Here is an 18,525-nt window from a genome sequence, read left to right as displayed (position 1 = left end):
CCGACAGAGCTTATGGAAACCTTTGGGGAACAGATTACTCAGCTCATGGGTATCCAGTACCTCCTAGACCTCCGGTTCCACAACCGTCGCAACAGCCACGTTTTTCTCCACCGGAGCAAGAAGAAATCCTCCACCGTTTAAACCGGGTGGAACGAGACTTTGAGCAAGAACGTAAAAGTAATCGTGGATTCCTTAAAGGCCTAGCAAACCTACTAAAAGGGAGGAAGAAACGAGATCATTAGTCTCTTTATGTACTATAGTATTTACTATTACAATCAAGTCCCTGCGAGGACAATTGCCTTAAGTATTTTAGTCCCTGCGAGGACATCTATCTATGTATTTGGTCCCTGCGTGGACTTGTTTTCTGTAAACCTCTACGTAGGTATTTATTTATTTAAAAAGTCCCGTTTAGGGCAGTGTGTAACCATTATTATGATTAATGGAATATATGTTATAAATTTCATTTTTGTTATTATATACAAGGAAACAAAGATCATTCCTTTTAAATTAATCTGCCTAAATAAAGAATTTTAATAGTGAAACCTAGCCTGGTGTCATTATATGACCCGGCCAAGATGGTAAGACTTTATTAAAAGATTCAGATTCCAGTTAACCTCTGTAAACATGTTAACATCCTTGGCAAACGTGATTCGTTAAAATCACACGCGTCATTCTTATATACGAATCCATTAAGGGATTCCAAAACCCAAATTATTGATTGGTAAATCAGGGGTTAGATCGTCAATAAAGATGATCATTTATCAAACATCCATTAGTGATGAAGTGCCTACGGGCCATACTTATTGTCATATAAGACAAAAGACAGTTGTAGTCTATGACTCCCTGTCAGGAAAGGTAAAAGGACTACGGTTCAAACCTTCATACCTTGATTCTCTGTAATCCTGGCTTATATTATAAAAACGTCCCTGTGACTAGGCTTTCGTGCCACTAACAATATTATTTGTAAATAGGATAAGTTATATTCAAATCCTAAATAAAAGTGAGTAACAAATTAACCAGATGTGGTCTCTGTTTACCATGGTTAATGAATTGCCATAAAAGACAATTCCATAATAAACTCCTAAATAAAACTTTGTCATTATCTTCTGTAGAAGATTCGAGTTACAATGGCTGAACCAAGTGGAGTTAATAGTCATTCGAAGGAGGATGACAATGATAACGCTCAGATTCATTTAACGGGCGCTGAACTAAAAGCTTTGGTAGACAACGCTGTCAAGGCAGCCTTAGATCGGCAGTATGAAGAATACACCAAGTCCCGAAGCAGAACCTTATCTACACCACACTCAAAGCCAAAAACCCACTCTAAATCTCACAGCAAACCACCCTCAACTCCGTCTAAGCCTAAGAAGGACGACGATAGACACTCATCCAATGAGAATAGCGTCCACCCTAAGAAGAAAGTGGTCGATGATGCACCTCGCGCCAGGGGTTGCACGTATAAGTACTTCGTTTCCTGCAAACCCCGAGACTTTACTGGGGAAAAGGGCGCGGTGGATTGTATGACCTGGTTAGACGAGATGGACACTGTTGTGGACATCAATGGTTGTGCTGAGAAAGACTTGGTGAAGTTTGTTTCACGGTCGTTCAAGGGTGAAGCCCTAGCATTGTGGAGATCTCTGGTTCAAGCCTCTGGGAAGGTTGTTTTGTATAGCATGACATGGGAGGAATTTATGGCTCTCATCAAGGAAAATTACTGCCCTCAGCACGAGGATGAAAAGATCGAGTCTGATTTCCTATCGCTGGTCATGAAGAACCTGGACTGCCAGGCTTATCTCACTACTTTCAACACCCTGTCAAGATTGGTTCCGTACCTCGTTACACCGGAACCCAAACGGATCGCGCGCTTCATTGGGGGTTTGGCCCCGGAAATAAAAGCTAGCGTAAAGGCTTCTAGGCCTGCTACCTTCAGATCCGTGGCAGATATATCTCTGTCTCTCACGCTTGATGCAGTGAGGCAGAGATCGTTGAGGAATGCTGATAGTGAGAAAAGGAAACGTGAGGATGATGATTCACGTAAGTCCGGCAAGAAGCATCAGGGTAATCGTGACCACAAGAGGGGGTCAGATAACAAGAAAAATGACCGACAGTCAGGCGACAAGCCCTTGTGCAAGGTTTGTCAGAAGCACCACTTTGGAAGGTGCAGGTTTGAAAAGAAATCCCCACCGAAGCCGTGTGGGATATGCAAGTCCTAGGAGCATAGGACTCTTGAGTGCAAGAAACTCAAGGATGCAACTTGTTACAGTTGCAATGAGAAGGGGCATATCAAGACGAACTGCCCGAAGATAGCGAAGAAGGCTGAAGAAGGTAAAAAGACCAATGCGAGGGTCTTTCAGATGGATGTTAAGGAGGCTATCCAGAACGACAATGTCATAACCGGTATGTTCCTTATCAATGATGTTTTCGCAAGAGTCTTATTTGATTCTGGAGCAGATAAATCCTTTGTGGATGATAAGTTCTGCGAGTTATTAAAATTGCCTGTTAAAACCTTGAATGTAAAATACGAAGTAGAACTAGCTGATGGGACTATGGGAACAGTTTCAACTGTTTTAGATGGATGTGTTATATCCATTAGGAATCACTCATTTCCTTTATCCCTGTTACCCTTTAAATTAGCTGGTTTTGACGTAGTATTGGGTATGGATTGGTTATCGCATAACCAAGCCCAAATCGTGTGCAACCAGAAACAAGTGGTAATCAAGACTCCGTCTGGAGAACCACTTACCATCCAGGGAGATACTCGACATGGATTGCCTGCACATGTATCTATGCTAAAGGCATCCAGATGTTTGAAGAAAGGATGTGTCATATATATGGCACAGGTAATCATCGGTGAGGAGAAACCCAGAATTGAAGACATTCCAGTCATCTCCGACTATCCTGAAGTTTTCCCAGAAGAACTACCTGGTTTGCCATCAGACAGACAAGTGGAATTCAGTATAGACATCATTCCAGGAGCCACACCTATCGCGAGAGCGCCTTATAGATTGGCACCCACGGAAATGAAAGAATTGAGGACGCAGCTAGATGATCTGCTGGCCATGGGTTTTGTTAGACCAAGTTCATCTCCTTGGGGAGCGCCAATCTTGTTCGTCAAGAAGAAAGATGGTTCGATGCGTTTATGCATCGATTACCGTGAGCTGAACAAAGTGACGATCAAGAATAGGTATCCTTTGCCCAGGATCGACGATCTGTTCGATCAGTTGCAAGGAGCGAGCTACTTTTCCAAGATTGACCTAAGGTCATGGTACCATCAATTGAAGGTCAAGGATGAAGACGTGCATAAAACTGCATTTAGGACTCGATATGGTCATTTCGAGTTCCTAGTGATGCCTTTTGGGCTCACCAATGCACCTGCCGCATTCATGGATCTCATGAATCGCGTTTGCAAGCCTTATTTAGATAAATTTGTCATTGTCTTCATCGATGACATCCTTATCTACTCGAAGAGTCAAGCTGACCACGAAAAGCATCTTCGATGTATCCTTAAACTGCTTCATCAAGAAAAGCTTTATGCCAAGTTCTCTAAATGTGACTTTTGGCTACGAGAAGTCCAGTTCCTTGGGCATGTAGTCAGCGAGCGTGGTATCCAGGTGGATCCCGCTAAAGTTGAAGCCGTCATGAACTGGCAGGAGCCGAAGACACCTACGGAAATTCGCAGTTTCCTAGGTCTAGCAGGATACTACAGACGCTTCATCGAAAACTTTTCAAGAATTGCTGCACCCCTAACTTCTTTAACTAGAAAGAAAATAAAGTTCAATTGGGGCCCTAAGCAGCAAGAAGCTTTTGATATCCTTAAACAGAAGCTGAGCAATGCCCCAGTGTTAACATTGCCAGACGGAATGGAAGAATTTGTCGTATATTGTGATGCATCGCACACCGGTATGGGTTGTGTGCTTATGCAGAGGGGCAAGGTGATTGCCTATGCTTCGCGACAATTGAAAGTGCATGAAAAAAACTACACCACCCATGACTTAGAGTTGGGTGTCGTTGTATTTGCACTAAAGCTTTGGAGGCATTACCTTTATGGCATTAAATTTGTGATCTATTCTGATCACAAAAGCCTTCAGCATCTGTTCAATCAGAAAGATCTGAATATGAGGCAGCGACGTTGGATGGAAACTCTGAACGACTATGACTGTGAAATAAGATACCATCCAGGCAAGGCCAATGTAGTCGTAGATGCCTTGAGCAGGAAAGAGAGAGTGAAACCGATAAGAATCAATGCCAAGAGCATTGAAATCAAGAACAGTCTGAACGAACGATTGTTAGCTGCACAGAAAGAAGCTGTGTTAGAAGCTAACTATCCAAACGAGAAGCTAGGGGTAACTGAGGAGCAGTCATCTTGTGTCAAGGACGGAATTCTGAGATTGAATGGAAGGATATGGGTTCCTGTTTATGGAGGTCTTCGTGACGTTATTCTTCAGGAAGCCCATAGTTCCCGATATTCCGTTCATCCTGGTGCTGATAAAATGTACCAGGACTTAAAGGCAAATTTCTGGTGGATAGGCTTGAAGAAGTCTATAGCCACCTATGTAGCAAAGTGCTTGACTTGTGCACAATTAAAAGCCGAGCATCAAAAGCCGTCAGGCTTGTTACAACAGCTTGAACTTCCCGAGTGGAAATGGGAAATGGTGACGATGGATTTCATCACCAAATTACCAAAGACAAAGAAGGGAAACGATACAATATGGGTGATAGTTGATAGACTGACCAAGTCAGCACATTTCCTACCCATAAAGGAGACTCATAGCTCCGATATATTGGCCCAGTTGTTTGTAGACAAGATTGTAGCCCTTCATGGAGTGCCTGTGTCTATCATCTCTGATAGAGATACCAGATACACATCACACTTCTTGAGAAGCTTCCAACAATCTTTGGGTTCACGTTTGAATTTCAGTACGGCTTACCACCCCCAGACAGATGGACAGAGTGAGCGTACCATCCAAACGTTAGAAGACATGCTTCGTGCATGTGCAATCGACTTAGGTGGCAGTTGGGATAACCACCTACCATTAGTCGAATTCTCCTATAACAACAGCTACCATACCAACATTAAGGCTGCACCTTTTGAAGCTCTATATGATAGAAATGTAGAACGCCCGTTTGTTGGGCAGAAGTTGGAGATGTCCAAATGACAGGACCTGATATTATCTTTGAAACAACGGACAAGATTGTCCAAATTCGCGATCGATTGAAAGCTGCCAGAGACAGGCAGAAGAGCTACGCAGATTTGAAGCGTAAGCCTTTCAATTTCGAAGTAGGCGACAAGGTGTTACTTAAGGTATCACCCTGGAAGGGGGTGATGCGATTCGGTAAGAAAGGCAAACTAAGCCCGAGATATATTGGACCTTTCGAGGTAATCGAACGTGTCGGGTCGGTTGCCTACAAATTAAACTTACCGGAAGAGCTCAGTGGTATCCACAATGTGTTCCACATCTGTAACCTGAAGAAGTGTTTCGCTGACGAATCACTGGTTATACCGCATACAGATGTACACATCGACGAGAGCTTAAAATTCGTTGAGAAACCTGTGTCGATCGAGGATCGAAAGGTCAAGAAACTTCGCAGGAAGTACATATCGATTGTGAAGGTGAAATGGGATGCCCGTAGAGGTCCCGAGTACACGTGGGAGGTAGAGTCCACGATGAAGGAGAAGTACCCTCATCTATTCCAATAAATCTCGAGGTCGAGATTTCTTTTAAGGGGGTGAGGATGTAACACCTCGAAATTTTTGCGTCCAATAATGTATTGACACGTGTCTTGAGTTTACACGTGGTGTTAAATACAGAATAAAGGACTAAAGTTGACAAACATGGAAAGTATGTAAATTCGAGGGTTAAAAATGTCAACAAGGGATAAATACATTGTACAGTAACCCTAAATGATGCTCGTACCTTCAAACGGATAAATCATGGATCGTACGGAACGAAATACGGAAGAAAGTGAGAGATTACAAACTACAGGGGTTAATTGTGTCAACATGTTTAAATGATACCTCTGAGTGACCCTTTAACATACCCGAGGCTTGTAACAGTAAATTACGCTCACTAGAATATACGATATAAATTTCGCGAAGTTCCGTTTTAAAACGAGAAAGTTATGATCAATTTCGTATGCGAGGGGTTAGAAGCGTCAACAATAAAAGATAAGGCTTTTCGGAGAGTAATTAAACTAACCGGGGACTTAACGGCGCGGGTAAAAGTCACGAGGCCCTTATTCGTAAATAATCGAGGCCCAAATCGCAAAAGTTACCCCTTCGAAACCGAAAGGTCAGGCTAATAATGGCAAAAGATTTGAAAATCTTGAATTACAGGCCTCAGGCGGGCCGCGTGAGAGAAACAAGGAAGCTCATGCGGGCCGCGAGCCATGTGAAGATCCGGTTCCTGACCTAAGGATTCAGGCGGCCCGCGTGAGCCTAGCCTGATCCTTAATGCGGGCCGCGTCAAGGTGCAAGATGTAGAAAACATGCACAGATTCACTGTTTGATGTTTTAACCGACCTTGGGTGCAATTACAGCAGCATGGGCGCCCCCTACATGTCCCCTAGCACTCAGGGACAGCTGCTGATCATCCATGAGCAATTATAGACTTAGTTGTGATGATCTTATGCACAATTTTTCACTATAAAAGGCAATGTAGTGCACACATTTGAAACACACCTCAAACCTGCTTTCTTGACCACTTCTGGAGCTCAAGAGCATTCTTCTAACATCTCTGGTCGTGCACCAAGCTTCTGTAAGTATGCCTAACCCTTTGTGGCTTAGTTTTTGTTTAGTTATAGCCTAAAAGTCAATCCGTCGTAATTAACGATTGACTTGACGATAAATCACAAATGGTCCAGTGGTTTGTCGAATCAAAAGTAGTTATATGTTGGTAATCATGTGGGCATTAAACCCCTAAAAGGGCACCCTCTGATTCCCACTCTAACTAGTCCGATTGTCGAGTCAAACTTGTTTAGAAAAAGTCAACAGAATGCTATTTTGCGATTTTAAGCATAATCAGTAATGTAGATGGCGTGTAATCTGTTTTAACACTCATATAACATGATAATAAGTATATTAACTAGTCTAACTTGTTTGATCCGACCATTTACTGTTTTGACCCGGTTCGGAACCGAAAGTCGCAAAACTTTGACTTTTGCTTTGATTTCAGTTCTGACCCGTTATGGTATGATTTAGATATGCCTTAGGACTCTCTTAGGACCAGGTTACATGATGGTATAACCCTCTGTGACCGGTTCGTTGTTTGTCCGAGTCTTTAGCACATTTCCGTTAAATGCTTAAAGTTGACCGTAACGCCCTTTTTACTTTAAAACGAGAATTTTGGACACGTGAAAGGACAATAACCTTAGTTACTGATTTCTAAGAATGTCCCTAAAATTTCACGTCAATCCGAGGTCCAGAATAGGAGTTATGCTAAATAGCGCAATTACGGAAACTTTAGTAATTAAATGGCGCAATTAGCATAACGCCTATCTAAACCCAATTTCGACACCAAACCTTTTACACACTGATGTAAAATAATATTTTGGAATTTTTAAAGATTTTTAATCATTTTTAACCTGCTCATAACCTGTGGTTATGGCATCGGTTCGGTAAATACCGAATATACCCTTTTCGAGCATAACTTGAGTTCTACAAGGTCTTTTGACCCGATTCCAGTTGCTACTGATTTTAAATAATAAATAGAGTATTTTGGACTTTATAAACTGTTCGGAAAACTCAGATTTCCTGTAGAACTCAGAAACCTCTTTTATGATCTTTAAAATGACCGAAATACCCCTACGGGGCACACATTGGATTAAAACTCGTTACGGGCATTATGGAAGGTATCCTACTGATACCACAACCTCTTTAAAGCATATTGACTTAGGAAACTTGTGTATGACTCTTACGGTTACCCGTTACGCCTTTGCGCGCACGGTTCGGTTTATGTAACTAGTTTACATAAACTAGCCGAAACGGGTCAAACATTATTGTTTTGACCTCAAAATCCAGAGTGTGATTATATTACCCATATAAAACAAGTCTTCAAACTTGTTGGGTCCAAATCACATTCCATTCCCGGTTTTCGCCTTTCATGCGATTAAGCCGTAATTATCCTTTGAAACCAACTAGTCTAGCTAAGGCTACATTAAAGACCCGTTAGGATTCTAATAGGTTGTTATAAACCTTCGTTCCAGAATAGGAGACCAGTAAAAGATACTTGCATTTATTTGATTGAGGATATTACTTGCAAAGGTAAATACTTTTAACTTATTTTCCGTTATACGGGCTTGGGGTACGGTATATAAAATACCGCTTGATCGGGCATCAAATCTTCCATCGTTTGGTGGTTAATTGAATAATTTGATCGGCTCGTTTAAACAGTTTTGTTTACTTAAACGCCTTTGGGGGGTTAATGACCATGTCCCGGATATCCTTGGCAGCATTTTACGAAATGGCCACGACCTAAGCGCGGAGTGTAGGCGTACACTGGTCAGTGCATAAATAGTTGATGTGGTGTGTCTATTGATCTTTAACCCGGTACGTCCGGGCTACTGAACGCATAAGGAACATGTAATTCGTTCACAAGATTATAAATTTAAATAATTCTCCCAAGTTATAAAGAGTTTGTGCCTTGTGCATTCAAATCAATTTTTATTAAGCCTTTTACAAAAAGTGTCGGTTGAATGTATTTACCAGTGTAAACTGACGTAATTTCCCGAAAAGATTAAATGCAAGTACTAAGCGTAATTGGCTGGATATTTCTCCTTAGCATCAATAAAGAGTCTCGCAAGCCTAAGATGCCTACGTCTGTTGAAAAATACTTATATTTCATTTTGATCCTCTGTGGATTATATTTCGACGATTGTGATACTTTGATATTACATTCAATGGTTGAAATATATTTATCTTTATGCTTCCGCTGTGCATTTATATATTGTGGTTTGAATTCTGCACCAGTTGCACCACCTCCGCCACCATTTGGGTATGATAACCCTATACCAGCGTACGCCGGTTCCACCGCGTACAACCCGTTTGAGCAGCCGACTCACACACACTACAACTATAATTACGATGCCGACCCATACGTGGTAGCGGCTAACTACAATGCCCTCCATCCCGACAGAGCTTATGGAAACCTTTGGGGAACAGATTACTCAGCTCATGGGTATCCAGTACCTCCTAGACCTCCGGTTCCACAACCGTCGCAGCAGCCACGTTTTTCTCCACCGGAGCAAGAAGAAATCCTCCACCGTTTAAACCGGGTGGAACGAGACTTTGAGCAAGAACGTAAAAGTAATCGTGGATTCCTTAAAGGCCTAGCAAACCTACTAAAAGGGAGGAAGAAACGAGATCATTAGTCTCTTTATGTACTATAGTATTTACTATTACAATCAAGTCCCTGCGAGGACAATTGCCTTAAGTATTTTAGTCCCTGCGAGGACATCTATCGTGTTTAGTCCTTGCGTGGACTTATCTTTTAGTCCCTGTGTGGACATCTATCTATGTATTTGGTCCCTGCGTGGACTTGTTTTCTGTAAACCTCTGCGTAGGTATTTATTTATTTAAAAAGTCCCGTTTAGGGCAATGTGTAACCATTATTATGATTAATGGAATATATGTTATAAATTTCATTTTTGTTATTATATACAAGGAAACAAAGATCATTCCTTTTAAATTAATCTGCCTAAATAAAGAATTTTAATAGTGAAACCTAGCCTGGTGTCATTATATGACCCGGCCAAGATGGTAAGACTTAATTTGCGTGTTATTTTCTATAGTTTTATAAATTATAAGACCTAATATCGTAATCAATACTATATAATGAACCTAATCGATTTCAACTGAATTTCCCGCGTGTAATAAACCAATTTCCGCCACTGTAATGAACTCAATACCATAATAAACCTATTCGATTTCAATCGAATTTCCCGCATGTAATAAACCAGTTTCCGCCACCGTAACGAACTGAATCGATTTCAACCGAATTTCCCACGCGTAATAAAATGAGTGTCCGGCGCAACGCGCGGGAGTATACCACTAGTTATATATAAAACTAATCATACACACATTTCACACGCTCACACTGCGCACACACACTCTCTCTCTAGACATCCTAGCACCCTTCACCACCACACCCCCACTGCACCACCGTCGCACTAACATCACCACCACCGCACCAACCACACCACCATCATACCAACCCCACCACCATCACCATCACCATCACCACCACCGTACCACAATCACCACCATCGCATCAACCACACCACCATAAAACAAATATACGACCTGGGATTGCATTGATCCAAGAAGAGAGGATTGAATGCAAGTACCTGCGCTGGAAGATTACACGTTCGATTTCATGTATCATTTTGAAGACAATTTGGAATATGATGATTGAGACATTGAAAGATTTGGAAGTAATGAGGATGAACACGATTTGGGAGATGATGAATAATTTAGGGTTGTACAAAGAGGTTGGGGAAGGAAAGTAAGGAAGTTAGTAAGGGTAATTTGGACAGGGGAGGAAATTGCAAGTTTTAAAGACTTAGACAGGAATAGAGGGACCTTAATGGTTAAAGATTATACAAGTTCTTAGTAGTTAAGACCTTTTATTGATTCAACATTTATGGAATTCAGATGTTGCCAAACAGCCTCTTAGAGGGACGTAAATTACACTTTAGTAGAAAGTAAAATAAAAAGTCAGGATAAAATATTATATTATATTATAATATAATATGATATTTATTATTATATGACGGGTAGAGTGGCGTGAGGAGGGAGGGAGGGAAATCAGATCAAGATCAAGATCAGATGGAGGAAGAAGAGCACGAGGTGTACGGAGGAGACATCCCTGATGTAGAGGCAGACGTCGATATGCCCACCGCACCACCAGACGATGACGCCGTTAAGGTAGGTACCCTTTTTTCCTATTCCTAAACCCTAACCCTAATTCCTTCCGTTAATCATCGGATTTTGTTAGGAGTTGGATGAGATGAAGAAACGTTTGAAGGAGATGGAGGAAGAAGCTGCCGCTCTTCGCGAGATGCAAGCCAAAGTTGAGAAAGAAATGGGTGCTGCTGCTGCTGCTGTTCAAGGTCTCCATTTTTTTTTAAATTTCTTTATGGGGGTTGGTTGTTTTGTTAAATACTATACACTGCACCTCTTGTATATGTCATCTGTTTGTTACCTATGTGATCTATCTGTAACAGATCCTGCTGCTACCCAGGCAAGCAAGGAGGAGGTGGATACCAGGTCCATATTTGTTGGCAATGTAAGCACAAACAGCTCTTACCTTTATCCATATTTTACTTGTTATTATTATTATTGTTGAAGCTTTGTAATTTCTACATAGTAGTAGGCTTCCTTTTAACACCAACTTCTGCAAAATCTTCTTTTTCTTCTTTCTGCCCATTGCTAGCTAGCTACTGTAGACTTATCTTCTTCATTAGGGATAATAACAAACAATTAGGGGCTGTTTGTTTACCTCTTAATGGGGCTCTTAATGGTTCAGAGCTCCTACTGGTTCAGGCTGTTTGTTTCGCGAGCAAATGTCTGAATGGAGAGTCTGAATGGTTAAGATCTCTAATCTGAATTAGTCAGACATTTGCCTCTGAACGGTTAAGCATTATACTGGTAATAATGGTTCAGACCTCTTACTGGTTCAACACTTAATGATTCAGACCTCTTACTGGTTCAGCAATCAGCACTTAACCATTCAGAAGTTGTCAAACAGCCCCTTACACATTTTATACTTTCTTCTTTGTCTGTTTTTCTCTTACCAATGTTAGGCCGGCCTCTGGCTATGATTTTACAGTTGCACACCAAATCATCATCATCATCAACTTATACTTCTTTCTATTGCTGTTGTTTCATTTTGCTTAGAACCTCCTCCTCTTGTTCTTCTTCATGACATCCTCAAAATCATTGGAATTACTGGTATTCATTTTTCATGAGAAGGGAGATCACTCTTCTTAAGATGGTTTTTGCTTGTACCACACTTCGTGCCATCTCTCAACTTTTAACACGTCAACTCTTCTTTTCAATAAACCAACATCAATTCTTTTCCTATGCAGTTATAGCGGTCCAAAATCGAATAGCGGTCAAGGTCCGCTATATGATATATAGGTTATAGCGGTGGTATAGCGGTAATTTTATACCATGCATATTTTATGTTTATATATATATATAAATATATCTTTGAAAAATATTAAAAACCTGTTGCAAATCTAACATAATGTAAGACACTAACACAATCAAACACTAATAGTAACTTTGAAGTATTTAATTTATGAATTAACACAATCAAACACCTACCTGCGTTACTGTATTGACTGTTGAAGAGAACAAAATTCGAAACCAAGATGAATTGTGAGTAACAGACGAGGCACTAGCTTCCAGCGATTGAAAGATTTAGTTCTGAGTTAGGTTTTATTTTGCATTTGGGCCTTATTATTTTGCATTTGGGTCTTTACCGCTAAAATCCATGCTATAACCGCTACATAGGTTGCCAAATAGCGGTATTTAGCGTCGCTAATAGCGGAACCGCTATAGGCCACCGCTATTTGGACCACTACACACCTTGAGGTCCGCTAACGACTATAGCACCACTATTGACTGCATAGCCCTTTTCTTCACTTCACTTGTTAGGCTTTTCTTTCATCATTAACGATGCTGGAAGATCACTCAGCTCGACCTCAAGGTTTTTAAAAGAAACATTAACTTTTTGATTCTGCCAATGCTCTTGTCCCTGTTTTTAATCAACCAATATTTACTCTTTTCATTTCTCGCTTGTAAGGTTATATATATATCAATCATCATTCTTTTAGTGCAATTAACTTTTATCTGCCTGATCACAGGACCATTCAAATTTCTCTATAGTATCAGAATTTTTCTTTTTACCGTTGATCAGCATGGATGTTGTTGTCTGATTCTGCATAGGCTTTGGTTTTCTGCAACTGTATCTCTATGTTTCTGTAATGTAAAACATGAGAGGTAGGATGTGAATTAAAACTAAATAAAAGAAAGGACGGGAATAGTTTATTACACCCTTTCCTGAAAAAAAAACAGAAAAAAAAGAAAGAAAAGGAAAAGAAAAAATAGATGAAAAAAAGAGAAAGAAAATGAAAAGAAAAAATAGGTGAAAAAAAGAGAAAGAAAAAGAAAAAAAAAGAGAAGTCTGAAATTGGACATTTGAGAGAAAAAAAAAAGAAATATCCCAAAAGCAAATTAGCTGAGTTATTTCAAGCTCAGTAATGCCCAAAAGCAATCCATATTTTCTGTGTGAAGATCAGAGTGAAGCCAAGTGGTGCAACTTTTGGTGCTTCTTTCGCTGTGCAAGGTTGATGGTGAAGCCCTAGAACTGAATTAATGTGGTGAGGGGTTTGCAATCACTACATATATTTCTCTCACAAACTCTATTTTTTCTGCCTTCCTCTAATCAGTTATGAGTAGAGTATCTGATTTGCTTTAGTTATTTTTGAAAACTGGTAACTTAGCTTACGTTTTACTTGAGATCTAAGTAGTTAATGCGTTAAAATATCTGATATCGGTCAAGGACCGATATTTGAGATATCGGTTATCACAGTGGGATATCGGTAATTAGAAGAAAGGTACTAATGTCGGGAAAATCAGTCATATATCGGTCAAATATTGGTCCGATATCGGTCAAATATCGGTCAATATTGCCGATATTATCGGTACCGATATTTTGCACCGATATCTCGGCAGGGAACCGATAACCGATATATCACTGATATATTGGGATATTATTAACTACATAGCTTGAAATATGAGTTATGTCAAGGAGACAAAGTTCTATGCTCAAACAGAATAAATCTAATCCTTTTTGTACACTTTGCAGTTCAAATAAGAAACACGTAAAATTAATGTTAAAACATATAATACAATACAAATTTGATTGTAAAAATGCACCTTTAACATATCTTTGAATATCATACACATTTAATTGATCTAAATTAGGGTTTTTGCAGGTTGATTATGCTTGTACCCCTGAAGAAGTTCAACAGCATTTCCAGTCTTGTGGGACTGTGAACAGGGTCACCATCCTTACTGATAAATTTGGTCAACCAAAGGGTTTTGCTTATGTGGAGTTTCTTGAAGTGGAAGCTGTTCAAGAGGCTCTCACCCTTAGTGAATCTGAGCTACATGGCCGACAACTTAAGGTAACAATTTATTTTCTTGTACTGCTTCTTTTCCTTTTAACTAAACAGTCAGACCACAATTAACAAAACCACTCTCTAGCCTCCATTACCAAAACCACTTCTAGATTTCTAGAGAGAGAGAGAGATTGATGGTTGGCTGGATCCTCTCATTGACAACTGTACCGCCTCCTTCCTTTTTTTTCTCTGTTTGGTGGAAGGGTATAGACCCTCTCGGTTTTCTGGCAAACTAGATCTGACCGGAAATCGACCACCACAGTGACCAGAATACCGCCATCACTATCTTTGTCGTTGTCTACCTCAGATTCACGACCTTCCACCGCCCATCTTCCAGTGCCACCACCTCCACTAATGAACATCAATCCATAAACAAATTCACAGTACGACCTATGAATCTATGAAGAAGCAATGGAGTGCAAGTTTATTTATTATTTTTTCATTAATATTAATCATTTTATTCACTTCAAGGCGGATGATGAAGTAGCATCACACTGTCATGAGGTTATTGTTTATGCTTCAACCAGTCATGTGGTTTTTAGCACTAGGAGCGGTTTTTGTACGCTAATAACTTGAATACGGAGGCTTTGCTATAGTACTTGAACCACAATTTTTTAATTTAGTGGTGCACAAATGAGGAGACATTTCTCATTTCCCGTGGTCTGTGTCTGCAAATATCATTCTATATGCAAGAAAATCTGTCGCATGCAACTTTTGCTTTGTTACAATACATGTGTTCAACCTCATGTAAACTATGCACTCTGTGATATAAGCTCTGATGACACGACTAGATACGGATTTGAAGTTGTGATTATAACGATTGCTAATTAATGGTACAAGCCGGCTTATAACTGAAAAGCTACATCACCAACAATCAAACTTTTTCCCTATTAAAGGTGGGCTGTTTGTTTACCTCTTAATGGTTCAGACCTCTTACTGGTTTAGCACTTAATGGTTCAGACTGTTTGTTTCACGAGCAGATGTCTGAATGGTTCAGACATTTGCCCCTGAATGGTTAAGATTTATACAGAGTCTGTATGGTTAAGACCTCTAATCTGAATTGGTCAGACATTTGCCTCTGAACGGTTAAGCATTATACAGGCTCTTAATGGTTTAGACCTCTTACTGGTTCAGCACTTAATGGTTCAGACCTCTTACTAGTTCAGCACTTAACCATTCAGATGTTGCCAAACAGCCCCGTAGATGTCGTCTCAGGTTTAGACTTTCTGTTAATTTATTTTCCATGAGTAACATTTGAAATTGTTTGATGGTGATTTGGAGTTTTTATTTGAAAATAAAAGCTACAGTTTAAAGTAGTTTCTTTTTGCATTATCCATCTTTTTATATGAATCTGGAGCAAATGCAATAATCTTTTCTTCAAAACGAAATAATATAGTTACGTTATTACCATAGTTATCATAGGGCGTTAGGCGCATAGGCCTCGCTTGGGGCCTAGGCGCAAGACCTAAAAAGAGGGCTTGAGAAAAAGAAAAGCGCAATTAAATGAAAGAAAGTAAAAATATATATTATGTGTTAGAATAATACTATTCTTCAAATAATATAAACAAAATTATGGTATAGCATTTAAAAGCATCTAATTACTGCCAAAAGCTCTAAAACAGTAAAGATTTAAATGTAATTCCAAAATCTGAAAGCATTTAAAAGTGGCATGGCGAACCTGATTATATTACAGTAGTTTACATTACCGATCATTTGGTGGAAACGTGTTGATTATAAGTTATCTATTCGATGGTTATAATTTTCTGTTGTGTACATGCAGGTAATGGCTAAAAGGACAAATGTACCTGGAATGAAGCAATTCCGTGGGAGGCGTTTCAATCCTTACAGAGGATTTCGGAGGCCATACGTACCTCCTTATTTCTATTCCCCATATGGATACGGGTTAGCTTTAGATATTTCACTTTACTAGTCTTGTCTTTCAAATAGAGGAGGCAAACGGTTGGGTTGGGCCAACCCATAAATACAGTTATATATATATATAGGGTAAGGTTCATTTGAGAACCACCTTTATTGCGAGAACCAATGTGAACACAACAAAATAACCTAAAAAACCTACACCCCCCCCCCCCCAAAAAAAAAAAAAAAAAAAAAGCTAAATGCTAAAAGCTAAACCCTCAAAATATCTAAAAAGCACACAATTTTTATTTATTTTTTTAAATATTTTTTACCTCAAAAGCGCTACTCTTAGTAGCCAATTTTTTTTTTTGGGTAACGAAAATTAGCGTGTTTTTTAGCTATTTTTAGTAGCCAATTTTTTTACCTAAAAATATTAAATAATTTTTTTTGCGTGTTTTTTAGCTATTTTTAGGTGTTTTTGGTTGTGTTCACATTGGTTCTCGCGGTTCTCGCAATAAAGGGTGGGGTTCCTAACGGATCCTTCTCATATATATATTGTTTTAAATATGATATATAATTGATTGATGTGCTATATATGATTGGAGAACTATATAAATTAGAAAAAGTCTTAAATTCCTTTTAAGAAAGCAATTTAGGAGGTCCTTATATGGGTTGACTTTCAAAACCGAATATAGCCATTTGGTTGAAATTGCCGCTTGTTTTAAAAACGATTAGCCTCTCACTATCTTTGTAACCTTGTATTTCAGAAAAGTTCCAAGGTTCAGGAGGCCATCGCGTTACATGCCGTATTATTAGAAAGACCAACATGCTGCAGTCTATTTCTTGGTTGATCGCGTATTATGAATATTTATGGTTTTAATGGAAGATGTCCTGAGACTATAACTTGTTTTGATGTGTTTGAAATATTAAAGAAATTTGGGGGGATGAATATCATGTATCAAGTCATGGTTATTTAGAGATGTATACTCTGTTTATTAACCGGAATAAATTCAGCTTTTGATACTTTGGTTGGTTAAAGGGGTTTCGGGTGTTAATTAGGTTTCAGAATTTTCATGGTAAGACCAAACAGCTACTCGTATCTTTATTGGGTTGGTTTTGGTTCAAAAGGTTGGTTGGGTGATTCGGGCATTTGGGTTGCTAAAAGTCATATCGGGCTGCTACAAACTTCACGTTAGACAAAACTATTCGGCTGCTACAAATCATACTTTGGAGTGGACTAGAAAACATTATGCTGCTAAACACAACACAAGTTGAAATCAAACCTTTCATAAGTCAAGTTGACGGTAGACAAAACACAAGTTGAAACCGATCCTTACAACAACCATATTTAGTAGAATTCAACCATTAGTTCCTTTTATGAGGTAGTCATTTGAATGAAAGTTCAAGTTGGAGGCCAAGTTCAAAGATAAATCATTAATACTTATGGATAAAAGTTGTAAATAGTTCTTGAAAGTGATGTTTTTGTATCCTCTAACCTGAGACGCATATTAAAACTCACTTTTATCAAAGGTTGTCTTTAATAGGCAGCAATAAGGGCAGTGATCGGAATTAATCTACTTTTATCAAAGGTTGTCTTTAATAGGCAGCAATAAGGGCAGTGATCGGAATTAATCTAAAGTTAAAGTGGTGGTGTATGTAGTCAATATGAGATTTTGTTATCTTGTTTTAGTGAGACTTTGACATCTTGGGCAGGGTCGGCCCTGAGAATTCGTGTACCATGTTCGAGCTCGAAAATATGTGCCCTTAGGCCTTAACGAAATTAGGTATTTGGCTCACTAAAGGTCTAAACCTAATGCCAAAGGGGTTAATAACTAATCTAAACCACAAGAATAGTTTTGTAAGAGGACCTATGTTCGTGTTTGTATGGATGTACCCGATTTAAAAAATATTTTACATATACATATCGGGTTTTTTTTTTATAAAAAACGTGCCCCTCGAAATATCGGGCCCTGGCCGGTGGTCCTCCCCGCCCACCCCCAGGGCCGGCCATGATCTTGGGGCCCTCGTTAATTCAGACTAAGGCCCTGTTTGGTAGGCTCTTAATCCATTCAGAGGCTGCCTCTTAATGAAATCATTTGTGGCCCTTAAGTCTGAATGAATAAGAGGTAACCTTATGTCTGACTGGATAAGAGGTAACATCTGAATGGTAAACCATCACATGTCACATTCCTCTACATTGTCTTTGTTAAACTCTTAAATGATTTCATTAAGAGGTAACCTCTTAATGTCATTCAGATGCTACCAAACAGCCCCTAATTTAAATGTATGGTCGTGCTTAAATTTAAACTGAAAGTTTGTAAGACCAATTTGAATCTTGATCAAGAAGGAGACTAGTTGAATGGTAAATGAGAAAGAAAAGTTGATCGAGAGGGATGAGGAAGAGAATTGCTCTGTGTTTGTATGTATATGTAATGTAATTAAAATAATAAGAGTAAATAAGTTTTTTAATATAAAATGGTG

The 18,525-nt window shown here is 39.3% G+C and overlaps 1 protein-coding gene across 1 annotated transcript; it reads left to right on the top strand.

Moving 5' to 3' along the window:
* Positions 1–10,763: 10,763 nt before the first annotated feature.
* LOC110937301 (polyadenylate-binding protein 2) lies at positions 10,764–17,067 on the top strand. Its single transcript, XM_022179698.2, has 6 exons — positions 10,764–10,921; positions 10,992–11,106; positions 11,221–11,282; positions 14,002–14,193; positions 15,968–16,089; positions 16,812–17,067. Exons 1-6 carry the CDS (start codon positions 10,823–10,825, stop codon positions 16,858–16,860), a joined length of 639 nt encoding a protein of 212 aa, XP_022035390.1. The 5' UTR covers positions 10,764–10,822; the 3' UTR covers positions 16,861–17,067.
* Positions 17,068–18,525: the final 1,458 nt, after the last annotated feature.

This window comes from Helianthus annuus, chromosome 4 (genome assembly GCF_002127325.2).
Source record: "Helianthus annuus cultivar XRQ/B chromosome 4, HanXRQr2.0-SUNRISE, whole genome shotgun sequence".
Classification (NCBI taxonomy): domain Eukaryota; kingdom Viridiplantae; phylum Streptophyta; class Magnoliopsida; order Asterales; family Asteraceae; genus Helianthus; species Helianthus annuus.
The sequence above is the reverse complement of the archived record's forward strand: the minus strand, read 5'-3'. Positions and strand labels throughout refer to the sequence as shown.